The 16,940-nt window shown below is 41.7% G+C and overlaps 1 protein-coding gene across 1 annotated transcript in view; it reads right to left on the bottom strand.

Annotated features, from left to right (window-relative positions):
• LOC110860661 overlaps positions 1 to 16,940 on the bottom strand; it is a 70,962-nt gene that overhangs the window by 10,930 nt on the left and 43,092 nt on the right. Inside the window, exons 4-5 of the mRNA XM_035860470.1 lie at positions 16,134 to 16,158; positions 15,928 to 16,044 (exon numbers count right to left, since the gene is read on the bottom strand). Of these exons, the coding sequence (XP_035716363.1) occupies positions 15,928 to 16,044; positions 16,134 to 16,158 (142 nt within the window). The remainder of the gene's footprint in view (positions 1 to 15,927; positions 16,045 to 16,133; positions 16,159 to 16,940) is intronic.

Here is a 16,940-nt window from a genome sequence, read left to right as displayed (position 1 = left end):
TAATGCGATACCGTGTTATTCAGCCGGATTTCGGCTCTCACTTTCCCCACCCACCCATCCACCTTATAATAACAACAACAAAGTAGTCTACTCTCGAGTCAAAGTGGGATATGTAAGTGTCACGCGGAAACGACGGAAATGCTGGGCTGGGTTTTCTTCTTTCTGTTATTCACACGTCGGGCTGTGTGCCCCGGGCAGTATCACATTTCGGTTTTAAGACGTTCCTCGACTTTCTCCTGCATGCATGACACATTACACCCACGCAGCGACGAGTCGTCACTGCAACTTTTTCCCCTTGTAGCGGAATTACGCATGGGTATGATGATTTCATAGAGAAATTGCACTACTTTGAGAAACACGCGTTACATACTTTGTGAATCTATTTCCATCTAGACAACTAATTCGGGACAGAATACTATGTAGAAGAACGGGACGGAAATGAGGACATGAAAATAAAAGAGCGAGCATCAACCTGACTCGGAAGAATGGACGCAAAATGAGCAAAAGAAGTAAGAAAGGTATCAATATCACTTCTTCTTCAGATACTCTCGGACGATGGATACCTTATCCGTGTCCAGTGGCCGCGGACAATGTCCCCTTGGTTATCGATGTCCACATCACCTGTCCATGTTGTATAAACCCCTCCCTCCCCTATCCTCCAATGTTAATGTCCCCAGATGTCCCCCCGGCTTCCGCGGCCCCTGTCCGTGTCCCATGTGTGTGCAGGTATGTATGTATCTCATTGTGTCTCCTCAATGGGCGAAGGAAACAACACTGGTGGTGGTGATGGTGCTCCCATAAAAATGAGACCCTCCTCGATCCCTTGTCCTTTTCCTGGCCTGCCTGGTGGATTGGCTGGGTGTGTTAAAAAGAGTGGAAAATCGAAAAGAAATTGATTCTCTTCTTTACCTTTCTTTCTTTCTTTCTCTCCGTCCGTGATTGTGAGAGGTATTATTTCTCTCCGTTCCTTTCTCTTCTCTCTCCCCAATTCCACTTTTTTTGTCCACAGGCCACTTTCTTTCCGAGATGAGGAGATATGGACTCCGAAAAGTCTAACCCAGTAGGAGAAGAACAACCATGTCGACATTTGATCATATCTCGCCCGAAAACTGTCGGAGGGGATTGTATGATTTATTAGACGTGGGGTTGTTTCAATTATTTGTGCAATTGTGCATTCCTTCAGGGACATTGCGACGAGAACGACTTGACTGTCACCGAGCCAGGAAGTAACCAACTCATCAAGCGAGCAACCTTTCTCTGCGATGTGATGCGATGTGATGCAGTAATAATAAACGGTCGGAAACAAACGTAACAAAGTGGCGTCGTATAAACAATGTAGAATTTTATTTATGACATGACATGAAAATTATGTAATTTTATGACTTTTGACCTCGTCCTTACGGTCATGGGTTGATCGGAGGTTAAAAATATTTCTACGGCGTTGATTTTATGATGAAATTTCCTTTAAAATGACGCCCCATATGCAAATTAAGGTTAAACTTAATATTGGTCCACACCCTCTCGGAGTGGTCCGATCGAACCCATTATCGAACTTGCCCGAGAACTAAAAATTAGACGCACACTGGCGAAAACGGCGTTTGATTACGTACAGGCGTACTGGAAATGTCCTTCTTACGGACGGACGGACAAAACGATCGCAATAAACGGCCAACGCCACTCACTAATTCTACACTTTCGGGTTGCCCCGTTGTTCCCTCGTCACAATCATACGTACGTAATGTGCTTGATACATAATGCAAAGCGAGGGATGTTCCGTAATTTTCCTGGTGTGTCCCAAGATAAGGATAAGAAGACACACGGGGAGGGAGGGAGGAGGATGGCGGAGAATGACAAAATAAGAGAACAAAGGTATGCATGTAGTTGGAACGGAAATAAATAAACGAGGGTCACATAATCTTCCTAATTAAATTATCAAAGGGTGTCAGATTTCAAATTCCTTGCCAATTAGTAAACTCCCCTCCGACCAAATCGTGCCAAGAAGTGCACCCTTTGTTTACTTGCTCCACACAACTTAAAGATTTGGCCAGAATAATGAAGCTTCGCACAAATAGTGTCTCTTCTCCCTGCCGGAACTTTATGTGACGATAACACAAACATCTTAATTTTAAAGTACACACGACACGACGTTCTACTCTACTCCTTGAACTGAATCCATTTCAAATTCGTAACGTACAAAATGGTGGAGAAATTCTCGACGAGAGGTAAGAATTAAGTATTCATCAAGAGTAAGTAAAACCCTTCCTTGCCGTGGATCGAGAAAATCTTTCATCAGAATTCCAGATCAGGATTCCTTCCCCGAGAAACTCTAGTACTTAATATCATACCGTCTTCGAATCGAACTTGGACGATAATAACACCGCTCAAGACACAAATACGCGGAATAATCAGGGCTCCACGTATTTACTGGGGAACCCATAATTTCCACAAATTGGTCCCTCTCTATCCCTAATCTGGGGGGAAGATATGATTCGTACGTGCCAATTTTAAGGGGCACGATAATAATTTAATTTTGTTAGCACAGTTTATTCCTGCAAAAACCTAAGTTTTTAAAAAATATGCTATACCAAGAGACCATTTCCCACATTTTAAAAAAGCAGGTTCATCCATAAAATATTTCCAATATATTTTAGATAGAAATGCATCCAAAAAATTGAGAAAGCACTTTTCCCCCGCCAAGTGAAGGTGACTCTCATTACAAATTCTGGCCACGAAGATGGGGGCACAGCAGCAGCAGGAGGAGCGGTGCGGTGGGACGGCATCGTCATCGCGTCGTGTGGCATATCATGTGATGCACATAACGGTACATCCACCTCGAAAAGAAGCGAGAAAGTTGTTTCCTTCCTTCTATTCCATCTCTTTTATGGGGAAAAGGGGGGAAAACCTGGCTGGTCTGGTCGGTGGAGGAAGAAGAAGAGTTGCAGAGGCGAGCAAATGAGATCACATCATATCACACAGCAATCATACAGTCTTGTCATACCTCCTTTCTCTCGACAACAAATGATGCTCATTTTATCAGCAACCTCATCCCAGCCTTACATATATTTCCTGAAAATCTCGGCTCTTCTTCTTCTTCTTCCCCGAATTCATTCATCCATTTGAAATTCTATCCTTCAGGTTGTATCATTTCGCAGGAATTATGAAGAAAAAGGGGTGTATGAAATTATTTGGATCTTCTCCTCCGTCCACCATTTTTCCTTCCGTGGGTCTAATAAGACTTAATAATTGGGAGGAGGAAGTCCCATTTTCTTCTTGGAGCGGACGGGCGGCCTAACCGCGTGTGTAATTATGTCACTGGCCCAGTTATTCCGCTCCAGAGAGAGGACAAACTTTATCATGACAGGGCAGCGCAGTCGAGAGATTCCCAAGAGCCGTCTGTCCCTTTATTAATTCACATTTTTGTATACGAATATTTAAAATGCAACAGAGAGCTGCGTTCGTACCGCGAAGAAGAACGAGGGCATCTCTTTCACTACCGAGACCAGTACCGGCAGGGTTTCGTTTCTTATGGGTTTGCTAAATTTCCTACAGTCCAGACAAGAAAGACAGGAAATGCGAGGTGCAAGAAATTGGGAGAAAGTGCAAGAAATAGGTGTCATCTAGCAACGCCCCGTATGAACTATCGTGGCCGGAAGTGGCTTCTTGTGTATTTCTTGCAGGTCAAAATAGCCCTTTCAAAAACCACTTTCTTCCCGTTATTTCTTGCACGTGGTTACTCGCACCCGAAACACTGCCTACCGGACTTTGGTGCTCCGTTGGTGAAAATGTGAGCGAGACCACTTTCACTTGGACCACTTCTAAGATATGATTCCGCTCGGTGGTTGGTGGGAAACAGCCCATTTATAAAATTCCATTTGCGTATTTCACAAAGATCCGCTTAAAGTTACGTACCTACGTAAAGTCATCCCGCAAGATTTATGGGGCTTTTTAACTCGTGAAATTAAAATGTTGGACAAATTCCGTGGAGAGATATGTACGTATGAAACTTTCCAGTTTTAGGATAAAATGTCACACGAGATTTTACTCGTGTGTTGATGAATAATAGGGCAAACCTAATTTCGTCTCTATAAGAAGACAACGTAACGTATTAGACAACTAATTCGGGACAGAATACTATGTAGAAGAACGGGACGGAAATGAGGACATGAAAATAAAAGAGCGAGCATCAACCTGACTCGGAAGAATGGACGCAAAATGAGCAAAAGAAGTAAGAAAGGTATCAATATCACTTCTTCTTCAGATACTCTCGGACGATGGATACCTTATCCGTGTCCAGTGGCCGCGGACAATGTCCCCTTGGTTATCGATGTCCACATCACCTGTCCATGTTGTATAAACCCCTCCCTCCCCTATCCTCCAATGTTAATGTCCCCAGATGTCCCCCCGGCTTCCGCGGCCCCTGTCCGTGTCCCATGTGTGTGCAGGTATGTATGTATCTCATTGTGTCTCCTCAATGGGCGAAGGAAACAACACTGGTGGTGGTGATGGTGCTCCCATAAAAATGAGACCCTCCTCGATCCCTTGTCCTTTTCCTGGCCTGCCTGGTGGATTGGCTGGGTGTGTTAAAAAGAGTGGAAAATCGAAAAGAAATTGATTCTCTTCTTTACCTTTCTTTCTTTCTTTCTCTCCGTCCGTGATTGTGAGAGGTATTATTTCTCTCCGTTCCTTTCTCTTCTCTCTCCCCAATTCCACTTTTTTTGTCCACAGGCCACTTTCTTTCCGAGATGAGGAGATATGGACTCCGAAAAGTCTAACCCAGTAGGAGAAGAACAACCATGTCGACATTTGATCATATCTCGCCCGAAAACTGTCGGAGGGGATTGTATGATTTATTAGACGTGGGGTTGTTTCAATTATTTGTGCAATTGTGCATTCCTTCAGGGACATTGCGACGAGAACGACTTGACTGTCACCGAGCCAGGAAGTAACCAACTCATCAAGCGAGCAACCTTTCTCTGCGATGTGATGCGATGTGATGCAGTAATAATAAACGGTCGGAAACAAACGTAACAAAGTGGCGTCGTATAAACAATGTAGAATTTTATTTATGACATGACATGAAAATTATGTAATTTTATGACTTTTGACCTCGTCCTTACGGTCATGGGTTGATCGGAGGTTAAAAATATTTCTACGGCGTTGATTTTATGATGAAATTTCCTTTAAAATGACGCCCCATATGCAAATTAAGGTTAAACTTAATATTGGTCCACACCCTCTCGGAGTGGTCCGATCGAACCCATTATCGAACTTGCCCGAGAACTAAAAATTAGACGCACACTGGCGAAAACGGCGTTTGATTACGTACAGGCGTACTGGAAATGTCCTTCTTACGGACGGACGGACAAAACGATCGCAATAAACGGCCAACGCCACTCACTAATTCTACACTTTCGGGTTGCCCCGTTGTTCCCTCGTCACAATCATACGTACGTAATGTGCTTGATACATAATGCAAAGCGAGGGATGTTCCGTAATTTTCCTGGTGTGTCCCAAGATAAGGATAAGAAGACACACGGGGAGGGAGGGAGGAGGATGGCGGAGAATGACAAAATAAGAGAACAAAGGTATGCATGTAGTTGGAACGGAAATAAATAAACGAGGGTCACATAATCTTCCTAATTAAATTATCAAAGGGTGTCAGATTTCAAATTCCTTGCCAATTAGTAAACTCCCCTCCGACCAAATCGTGCCAAGAAGTGCACCCTTTGTTTACTTGCTCCACACAACTTAAAGATTTGGCCAGAATAATGAAGCTTCGCACAAATAGTGTCTCTTCTCCCTGCCGGAACTTTATGTGACGATAACACAAACATCTTAATTTTAAAGTACACACGACACGACGTTCTACTCTACTCCTTGAACTGAATCCATTTCAAATTCGTAACGTACAAAATGGTGGAGAAATTCTCGACGAGAGGTAAGAATTAAGTATTCATCAAGAGTAAGTAAAACCCTTCCTTGCCGTGGATCGAGAAAATCTTTCATCAGAATTCCAGATCAGGATTCCTTCCCCGAGAAACTCTAGTACTTAATATCATACCGTCTTCGAATCGAACTTGGACGATAATAACACCGCTCAAGACACAAATACGCGGAATAATCAGGGCTCCACGTATTTACTGGGGAACCCATAATTTCCACAAATTGGTCCCTCTCTATCCCTAATCTGGGGGGAAGATATGATTCGTACGTGCCAATTTTAAGGGGCACGATAATAATTTAATTTTGTTAGCACAGTTTATTCCTGCAAAAACCTAAGTTTTTAAAAAATATGCTATACCAAGAGACCATTTCCCACATTTTAAAAAAGCAGGTTCATCCATAAAATATTTCCAATATATTTTAGATAGAAATGCATCCAAAAAATTGAGAAAGCACTTTTCCCCCGCCAAGTGAAGGTGACTCTCATTACAAATTCTGGCCACGAAGATGGGGGCACAGCAGCAGCAGGAGGAGCGGTGCGGTGGGACGGCATCGTCATCGCGTCGTGTGGCATATCATGTGATGCACATAACGGTACATCCACCTCGAAAAGAAGCGAGAAAGTTGTTTCCTTCCTTCTATTCCATCTCTTTTATGGGGAAAAGGGGGGAAAACCTGGCTGGTCTGGTCGGTGGAGGAAGAAGAAGAGTTGCAGAGGCGAGCAAATGAGATCACATCATATCACACAGCAATCATACAGTCTTGTCATACCTCCTTTCTCTCGACAACAAATGATGCTCATTTTATCAGCAACCTCATCCCAGCCTTACATATATTTCCTGAAAATCTCGGCTCTTCTTCTTCTTCTTCCCCGAATTCATTCATCCATTTGAAATTCTATCCTTCAGGTTGTATCATTTCGCAGGAATTATGAAGAAAAAGGGGTGTATGAAATTATTTGGATCTTCTCCTCCGTCCACCATTTTTCCTTCCGTGGGTCTAATAAGACTTAATAATTGGGAGGAGGAAGTCCCATTTTCTTCTTGGAGCGGACGGGCGGCCTAACCGCGTGTGTAATTATGTCACTGGCCCAGTTATTCCGCTCCAGAGAGAGGACAAACTTTATCATGACAGGGCAGCGCAGTCGAGAGATTCCCAAGAGCCGTCTGTCCCTTTATTAATTCACATTTTTGTATACGAATATTTAAAATGCAACAGAGAGCTGCGTTCGTACCGCGAAGAAGAACGAGGGCATCTCTTTCACTACCGAGACCAGTACCGGCAGGGTTTCGTTTCTTATGGGTTTGCTAAATTTCCTACAGTCCAGACAAGAAAGACAGGAAATGCGAGGTGCAAGAAATTGGGAGAAAGTGCAAGAAATAGGTGTCATCTAGCAACGCCCCGTATGAACTATCGTGGCCGGAAGTGGCTTCTTGTGTATTTCTTGCAGGTCAAAATAGCCCTTTCAAAAACCACTTTCTTCCCGTTATTTCTTGCACGTGGTTACTCGCACCCGAAACACTGCCTACCGGACTTTGGTGCTCCGTTGGTGAAAATGTGAGCGAGACCACTTTCACTTGGACCACTTCTAAGATATGATTCCGCTCGGTGGTTGGTGGGAAACAGCCCATTTATAAAATTCCATTTGCGTATTTCACAAAGATCCGCTTAAAGTTACGTACCTACGTAAAGTCATCCCGCAAGATTTATGGGGCTTTTTAACTCGTGAAATTAAAATGTTGGACAAATTCCGTGGAGAGATATGTACGTATGAAACTTTCCAGTTTTAGGATAAAATGTCACACGAGATTTTACTCGTGTGTTGATGAATAATAGGGCAAACCTAATTTCGTCTCTATAAGAAGACAACGTAACGTATTAGACATACATAGTTTCACCACTGCTGGTAGTAATAAAATGGGGCCAAAATTCAATCAAAAAGCACATCCTCATCCACCCCGAACTGAGAAATTGCTACCTATAGGAAATTACGAATGTAAATAAAATTCATCAAACAACAATGGCTGAAACTTCATTGGACATAAATTCACGTCAGCGCTCAATTCACCATTCAATGAATCTCTCTCTCTCTCCAAAAGAGAGAGAAGGAAACTTTCAAGTAAAATTGTTTGCGAAACTTTCACATCACATGCATATAATAGGATCAAATAGGTTGGTGAGTGATGAAATAAGGGGAAAGTATACGTTGAAAATTGGGGCCAACTATACATACGACCCGACTGATTTCCTCGACTTCCTCTGCTCCTCGAATAACGAATCACATCATCACTAAAAAAATCTAAATTTCAATAGCCTGAATTTTATCGGGAGCACTTGCAGATTGGAAACAGTAGTGGTGCTGAATCAAATCTCTCGACTTGAAAAGCTGCCAATAGTCGGAGGAAATTTGGGAAATGCAAAATTTACAGGATTCATTCATTCACTATCATATTGACTTTTTACAGCTTTCCCCAACTTTTCCGGACTGCTCACTTGCTCCGGATCGGTTTTTTTTTCTGGAAAGGAAAAGTTGTTGGCTTATTCACATTTACTTTACGATTTGAATGAACAGATTTTTATTTTTGTAGGGGAAAAAAGTTGTGCAATTTTGTAGTGAATGGGAAATTTGAATAGAATTGAGGCAGGCAGGATAAATAAAATTAGTTTGTTAATCAGCGACAATGATTGAATAATATGGAGCAATATGGACACTTTTAAAAAAAAAATGAATAGGTACACGTGCACCGCCTCGTTTTTATGGCCATGCGTGATCGTAAATTCACTTATGTAATTCCACTTATTTAAATTCTTGTGTGAAGCATCAAAGCATTTTTTTCTCCTGGGTAAAAGTCGCCCTCAATAAAAAATACAGTTGCGATACACTCTTTTTCATTGATCTTCAAAAGATGGCTTAATAAAAAAAAGGTGCTCAAATCCGTCTTAGTTTCTATGTATTTATTTCATGCTAAATAAGTACCTGACTCGATTTCACGCAATAATGCCGAATTTTCCACATTTAAGCGTAATTCGTCTCAACCTTTTTGCAAATATCTTCAAATAACTCTTTGTCCCACCCACCACTACAACCCAGTAAATATTTGAGCCAGTCAGTCACTAAATTTTAAATTGCCCAAAAACTGAAATCTTTCTCTCTCTACTCACACTTGAGAAAAAGAAATTGGAGCAGAACAAAATTCCATCCTTTTTTATCACCAGTTTTATGAATGATTCCACACTTCTCTGAAGAGAGAGAGAGAGAGGCGTTTCGATGTAAATTGAGAATTTGAATAGCAAGCAGAGGCAAGCAACCTCCTAAGCAAATATGGTGGGAGGAGATGGGGAACGGTACAAATTGCCACTTTCTGTATTAAGTCATCCGATATGCGTACACTCTAAGAAATTGGGTGATAGGCGTTATCACCATGCGAGTGGAGATAGCAAGGGTCACCGTAATGGTGATAAACCTATCACCGAAATTTGTCACCATTGGTAGTGACAGCGCTACCACCGTACGATGGTGGTAGTCTCTCTGCACGTGACTCAGAGTACGTGGCGGTGAGTTTGTCCTACTCCACGCATCAGACACAAATAAAGCAGCGGAGTTGTAATTGTAAAATTACTCCGTGTTTCAAAGTTTAGGAGGAAAAAAATAATACCGTTCCCAAATATTGGTGCATCTATTGACACGGTAAGAAAAATACATTTTTATTTTGAAGTTTAAATTTACAGCACCAGGGCATAAATTTAAACCCACTCATATGCTGCGCGCCCCGATCGCTCAAGCCTATCAGTAGATTTTATTCTGCCATCGGGTTTAGGTGTATGTTGTACAGAATTTAACTGGCTTTCCAACGGTAGTACATTTGCACACGATGAGGTATGTACAAACCTCATCGTGTGGTACATTTGGTTATGAAAAAGCTAACGGGTATGCGTAATTAATCATACCAGGAAAAAACACACAAAAATTAGTTGCAAAAGTTTAAACCCGCTTCTTATTAAAAATTACTTCATAACGAAGGGGGGTTAAGGCAAGGGTTTAGCAATTATTTACATTCATCCTAGGTACTCTACTTGCAGAAAAAGCTAAGAAATGGGAAAGAATCGGGAGTTGATCATTCCGATAACAAATTATTGTAAATCTCCGCGAGCGAGACCTGGGGCACATAAAAATTAGTGCTATTACCAAATTTAACAAAAATTCAATTAAAACAATGATTAGGAAATATAACAATATAGCTACTGTACCAAATAAGCCTAAATCGGGACGGCCAACAGTCAAATCTAAGCGAATTGACTTAAATATTGCTTCAAAGGAAATCCAAAATCGTGGGATGGCACTCCAAAATTTGACCTCCGACAGCAGATGTCCTTGTGAGATCCAAATGAGCCCATTAAGTGTGAAGGGGAGACCCAATGGACAAAACCTCAGGCGATGATGACCTCGAAAAAAAATGTGCCTACCTGTGAAAAGCTTAACCCGAAGCCTGAAATGGGCCAGCTCATTACCAGACAGTGACAAGGGGAGCATAATATGGTGGTGGCACATCACCGCGCGGTGATAAAAAATGTAGATCTGTGTACCACCATCCGGTAGACGTCTATCACCACGATGGTGATAGTACTTTTTATCACCGCGTGGTGGTAGGTAACCACCATTGCGGTAGAGTCACATATAGTCACCGCTCGGTGATAGAATGGTGGTAAAATTTCTTAGAGTGTATGTACATATGTACACATCCAGCCGTATGCAGAGATAGCGGCCCATCTTCTGTCCTGATTTTTTCCTCTGGCCCTATGTTTCGGATGAAAATAACCACTTGCAAGAAATTAAGTGGTTTCTTGCAGGTATTTTGACCTGAAAGAAATGCTAGACGTAAGAAACTACGCCCCGTCGCTGTATTTCATTCGGCACGTGGCATATTTCTTGCACTTTCTCCCAGTTTCTTGCACCTCGTATTTCTTGCGTTTCTGGCTTAGCAGTGCAAAAATGTGCCAAAATTGTAAGAAACGATACACCAGGTGAAAGTGGCCATTTGCAACAAAGTGGGTTTTTGTAACTATTTTGACCTGCAAGAAATACAAGGCGCAAGAAACTAAATACGACCTACCGCGATAGTTCATACGGCGCGTAGCTGGATGGCGCATATTTCTTGCACTTTCTCCCAGTTTCTTGCACCTCGCATTTCTCGGTGCAAGAAATATAGCAAACCCTCAATAAACGAAACCCTGCAGCCTTTTGCATGAACCCTCCATATTGCGGAGGATGTGTACCCATCTAATTTTTTCCTCCTCTTGTGCGTAGCTCACTTCCCACGGGGCGACGGAAGAAGAGGTGCGATAAGCGCTTTTATAGGAAGTACGTAGTAGAAGGGTCTCCTGCCCTCACGACGATCAAACCAGACCGTGAATTGCAAAGAAGAAGAAGAAGCGATGCAAAAGAGGAGATCACTCCCGAATGTGACGTTGTGCAGTCTTTAAACCAATTTTATTTTGCAGCCCGGATGGAATCTTGCTCTCAGAATCTTAGCAAGTGACTGACTGAGCAGTGAAAGTAGGCCGAATACACAGAGAAAGGATTTGCTCCTCTTCATCTTCATCCTCGCACATCACTCTTTTTCTATTTGCCGATACTTACTCGCACACATTACACTTCTTCTTCCTCTCCCATTACTGCCTCGCATTATGAGTGTACTGCTGGGAGCAAAAAGACCAAGAAAATATCATAATATCGTCTTAAGAGGGGAAACGGAAACGGAGAGAAGGATCGATTTTTTCCCATGTTTATTTATCCCAGTTAGATATTTATTTTTTTGATGGGTGTGTAAATATCGGGCAATTTTCGAAAATAATTTATCCAGGCGGTAGATAAGTAGCGTCAGATAGATAAATCAGCAGATTGGGCAATCAGACAGAATCGGATCGTCTCACGTTGTCCCAACAATGCACGTTTTATTTTGAATGCAATTCGATCAAAGAGGAGGAGGAAGTCTCATCTGATTAGATCCAAACTGATATTGTGCATGAAGCGTGGTTCTCAAGTTGTCGAAACCCATCACATTAACCTTCATAACGAGATCGAGAAGAAGGGAAAGTGAGAAGAAAAACCGACCAATATTGCGTAATACTCGTTACCTATGTATGTAGAGGGGCGTCAGTGTTTCGTTTTGGGAAAAAGTAACCACATGCAAGAAATGACAGGAATAAAGTGTTTTTTTTCAGGGATTTTGACCTGCAAGAAATGCACGGAGCTAGAAACTACGCCCCGCAGTTCATACGACGCTTGGCTAGATGGCGCATATTTCTTGCACTTTTTTACACTTTCTTGCAGTTTCGTGCAGTTTTTTGCACTTTCTTACAATTTTTGGAACATTCTTTCGGCTTCTTGCACTTTCTTCCAGTTTCTTGCACCTCGAATTTCTTGCGTTTCTTACTTTTCAGTGCAAGAAATGCATGTAGCAAACCCGCCAGAAACGAAGCACTGATCGGCGTCATTCCCTTGCACCCAGCTTGTCTCTACATCTCATCACATTATCAAGGGCGAGATGCGAATTGTGATCGGTGCAGATCAGAGGAAACCTTTCTCAAAGGTCTTTCTCCCTCCCTCCTCCGACGTAACGTAATGCAGCCAAAGCATTCATAAAACGTGATGAGGAGTCGTAATGCCCAATGTCAATTTAAAGTGAAAAAGCTGACACCCTTCTTTCTTCTTTAGAGAGCGGATGAGAACTCATCTTGTTTTCCATTTCCGACTTGGCTTCCCGCCGACGACTGCCCTCCGACCACTTTCACTTTTGTAGTATTTATTGCATTTCTTCCGCCTGAAAAGAAAGCACATTTACCAAATTAGGGGGACATGACGAATCGTAATTCACCACTCCTCCGCCTCCGTCTGGTATTATTATTATTCATCCATTCATTCATTGAGAAAGTGGTGGTGGTTGTCTAAAAAACAGTGATAGTGGAAGTTGGGGGGGCATTATCATTGAGAGATTGGAGAAGGAGGGTCTTATCAACACGATTTTCCTGAATTTCTGGGGGACAATGTCCCTCTGTCCTCCTGATTCCGCCGCAAATGCTAAAAAATTGGAAATCATGGACACGACGTTACTCGTGGGACAAAGAAATCTCAAGCAGTATGGATGGCGTCCCTCCTACTCATTCAGATCTTGTTCTTGTTCTTGCACAGGGTTTGGCCCAGTCACATTAATTAGTTTAAGTATTTCTCTCGTTCTCTTTCGGACCCTCTTGGAAAAAATATTGTGATTTTGACTCAAGTGGTTTTTTGGTTTGCTTTCTTCTCGAGAAAGTAATTTATTATTTTGCTCCTGATATTGCCCACTAACCAACCAACAAAGCTTACTTTCTGGCTTTGAAGTTTTTCTCTTTCGGTGAAAGCGTCGTCCTCGTCGTTGATTCAAATTTCGAGGAGATACGCATTTTCATTCCGTCACTTACACAATTCGTCGAGACTTCTTGAGAAAGTGGGCACAATTGCGGAACTGACATTTCCACCCTTTGTTCCGTCATACTTGCTTAAATTTTGTGCATATTTATCGTCAAGAATATTCCGGAGAAATTGAATCTTACAAATATCAAATTACGTTTCCATCTAATTTCAAGTGAGAGAAGTTAATTAAGAAGATAAAAACGAAGGCAAAAACCCATGTGACACTTTGAGCGACATATTTCCCTTTGAATTCTGTTTCATATTCAAAATTACGAAATTTCTATCTAGAGGAACGCTGATTTCATTTGTGTCGCTGTGCTCTCTTAGAAATCCAGAATTAAAATAATACCAAGTGGTGTTAATCCCATGACTCTACCAATATGGCATTGATACTAATACCGTGTAGTAATAGCTCATTACTAAAATTTTACTATGTCGGTAGCAAATTTTTACGGTCCGGTACAATATTAATACCAATCGGTCGCAACTTTAATATCGAGAAATAATCACATGCCTGCCTGTACCAGATTTCTAAGAGTGTATATACCCACATATTTCCACAATGTCCCATTTATTTTCCGGCGCTTGATCCACTTTAATTTAATTTAAGTAATTTGACTAGCTTATGAAACTAAATTAAATTTTCGCTACATTCTCAATCAACATTAATTGCATAAAAGTCAGTCATAAACATGATTAAGTCTCCGAGTCTCCGCGCGTGTGTCTGTTCATATTTATTTATTCGGAAACTAAATATCATCTCCTTGTTCTCTTTTTAATAAGCAAATAGACTTTCTCCTTCCCACGCACGTAAATAACTTTGGATGCGAGGAAGAAAAAGAAAGGCGGCTGAATTATTTGGTCGCCGACCTTGGCGTTCAATTAGGCTTTATTACGACACGCTGTAAACAATTAATGGCCACGGCTCGGTGGTCGTGTTACGTGTTTGAGAACTTTTATCTAATAAAAAGTAATAATTCTAATTGCAGAACCAAGAATAAAATACGCGGGGCATGGACGAGAGGACGGACGACATAGAAGAAGATGCCCATCATCTATGATGATGATAATTTCCATTTCAAGGGTGGAGGATTCGTTCCTGCTGCTGCTGCTGTCCTGTAATTTTCCGCGTGCCCCAACAACTCCGGAGTCCTCTCGTTAATATTCAAATGTAATCTATGTATAGGAAGGACGGGAAAGAAGAAGGGCAACATCTTCTTTCTGGCAGAAGAGATAGTAGGGCGACTGTTTCGTTTCGAGCGGGTTTGTCACATTTCTTGCACTGAAAAGCTAGAAATGCAAGAAACTGAAGGAAAGTGCAGGAAATGCGCGCCATCTACCCACGCGCTGTATGAACTATAGCAGCGAGAAGTAGTGTCTTGCGCCTTGCATTTCTTGCTGGTCAAAATTAGTGAAAACACCAGTGTTTAGTTTCTTGTGAATTTGCTAAAATTCTTGCACCTCGAATCAAATAATGCAAGAAATGCGAGGTGCAAGAAACTGCAAAAAAGTGCAAAAAATATGCGTCATCTAGCCACGCGCCTTATGAAATATATTGGCGGGGTGAAGCTTCTGGCGTCTTGTAATTATTGCAGGTCAAAATAAGGAGCCTCAAGAAAGCACTTTCTCCCTGTTATTTCTTGCACGTAGCCACTTCTACCCGAAACACTGGACATTCAGCCTCTTCTGGGTGGGTGAATGTAGGGGGAAGCAGGCTAATAACTAACCCAAACCCTACGCTACGCTACGAGAGAATACGACTCCACGGGATGAAGTATCCAATTAAAATGAAAGTTTAAGAGTTATGACGGGAACATGGGAAAGTTGGCTGCACGAGAGGGAGACATAAATGAGTGGGGACACTCTCGTACTCTACTCTTGGCAAAACTTGACTTAATTTTAATTTCCGCAAACTTGGATAAAATTCACCCAACAGGATTGGATCAGCGGATCAAAATGTTTGTAATTTCGACCAGATTGTAAATAATCAAAGTAAGAAGTTTTTACCAGCACGAGGGGATTATTACTAATCTTAAATTCCCCTGTATACATACACACTTACAACTAAACTAAAAGCGCATACAAATAACGTCTCATGTGAACAATGGATCCGAATCTCGCTTTCACTTTCACTTTCCCCTCGTCGTTCCGTCCAGGGACAAAGAGGGGAAGGGATTCTCTAGGCTGAGAATAATAAAAAAGACAGTTGCAAAAATATACGACCTAATTATGCTGCCCACATATTGCATTACACGCGTGCTTAGATGCCGGTCGGGCTTTCTCTCTCTTTTGAAATATGGGCTTTCCCTCAACAAAAACCGTGTATGTATGGAGATAAGATCGCCCAGTGCAAGAATCCTGCCCCTCTTTCTTCCCCTCGCCAGTCAGTAGTTGTGTAAGTGAAAGCGGAATTTTGAATTAGACCAGATTCCCCAAGAATTATGTTCATATTATTCATGCATTATTATGGGCTCGCTACATACACACTATTTATTCCATCCAAGCTAAAGTTGTTGCTCAAGAGGAAAACTTACTTTTCAACGAAGAGGAATTTATCTCCCATCATTTCATAGCACGTTCCTTTCCCTTCGATGGATTTGCTGTCAATCAGGACAGGATTTGGGATCCCGGATTGGAACCATTTTCCACTCCTGAAATTTTGTTTACGCACAAAAATCTTTAGGAAAAGGTGGATCACAATTTTTGGGGAAAGTTTCTGACTTTTTTTTTTACTACTCACCATGCATCGGGGAGACGGCAGTTCACTGAAATGTGAAAATTCAGAATTATTAATACATACGTTTACTTAAAAAGGTGGGTGAAAGTCGGGTGGACTTTCGTCGACGACTAGATTATTATTTATTGGAGGAATTTATCATGGAGAAAACATTAATAACCGACATCAATCTGCCCATCGGGCAATTCAGGATGTAAAAATGCTTTCTACTTTCCCATTTTATTACAGTTCACTCCAGGGGAGCTGTATTAAATCCTTCAAAAAGTTGAGATATAAAACTTCACGGAAAAGATAAGCCGTTTCTACTCGTTGGTGGGCATTACTTTTACTTACGGACTGGACCACATTTCAGGACTTGTCTGTGCATTGGTGACTATGTAAAAGATTGTATCGGCAAAGTGAAAGTAGGTGGCGGACGGGGAATTAATGTGGGTTTGGTGGGTGGCAGTGTTTTTGTGGGTGGCGAAAAAAAAGTTGCGAGTTTAGTGCACCATTCGGACCTTGCAGAGTGCTTGATGATACAATGGGTGGTACAGGGTTTCGCCTTGGATGTTCAAAACTGCTTTTGGAAGCTGTCCGGTACAAAAGTATGTAAAACTGTCCAAAATTTTAGTTAGTGTTTCGTTTTGGACGTCTAAAACTACTTTGGGTCCACAACTGTATAGAAAATTCTTGGATGTTCAAAATGTCCAAAAAACGTTCAAAGCTTGGAAATGTTACAAATTCGTTATTAATGACTTGTGTTGCAAATTTATGTATGCATAGATGTGTAATCTCCCATTAATTTTGAACATTATAGTTGGTGTGTAA

Source organism: Folsomia candida, unplaced genomic scaffold, assembly GCF_002217175.1.
Source record: "Folsomia candida strain VU population unplaced genomic scaffold, ASM221717v1 Fcan01_Sc033, whole genome shotgun sequence".
NCBI classification, from domain to species: Eukaryota; Metazoa; Arthropoda; class Collembola; order Entomobryomorpha; family Isotomidae; genus Folsomia; species Folsomia candida.
Note: the sequence above shows the minus strand (reverse complement) of the source record. Positions and strands in the feature narration are given on the sequence as shown.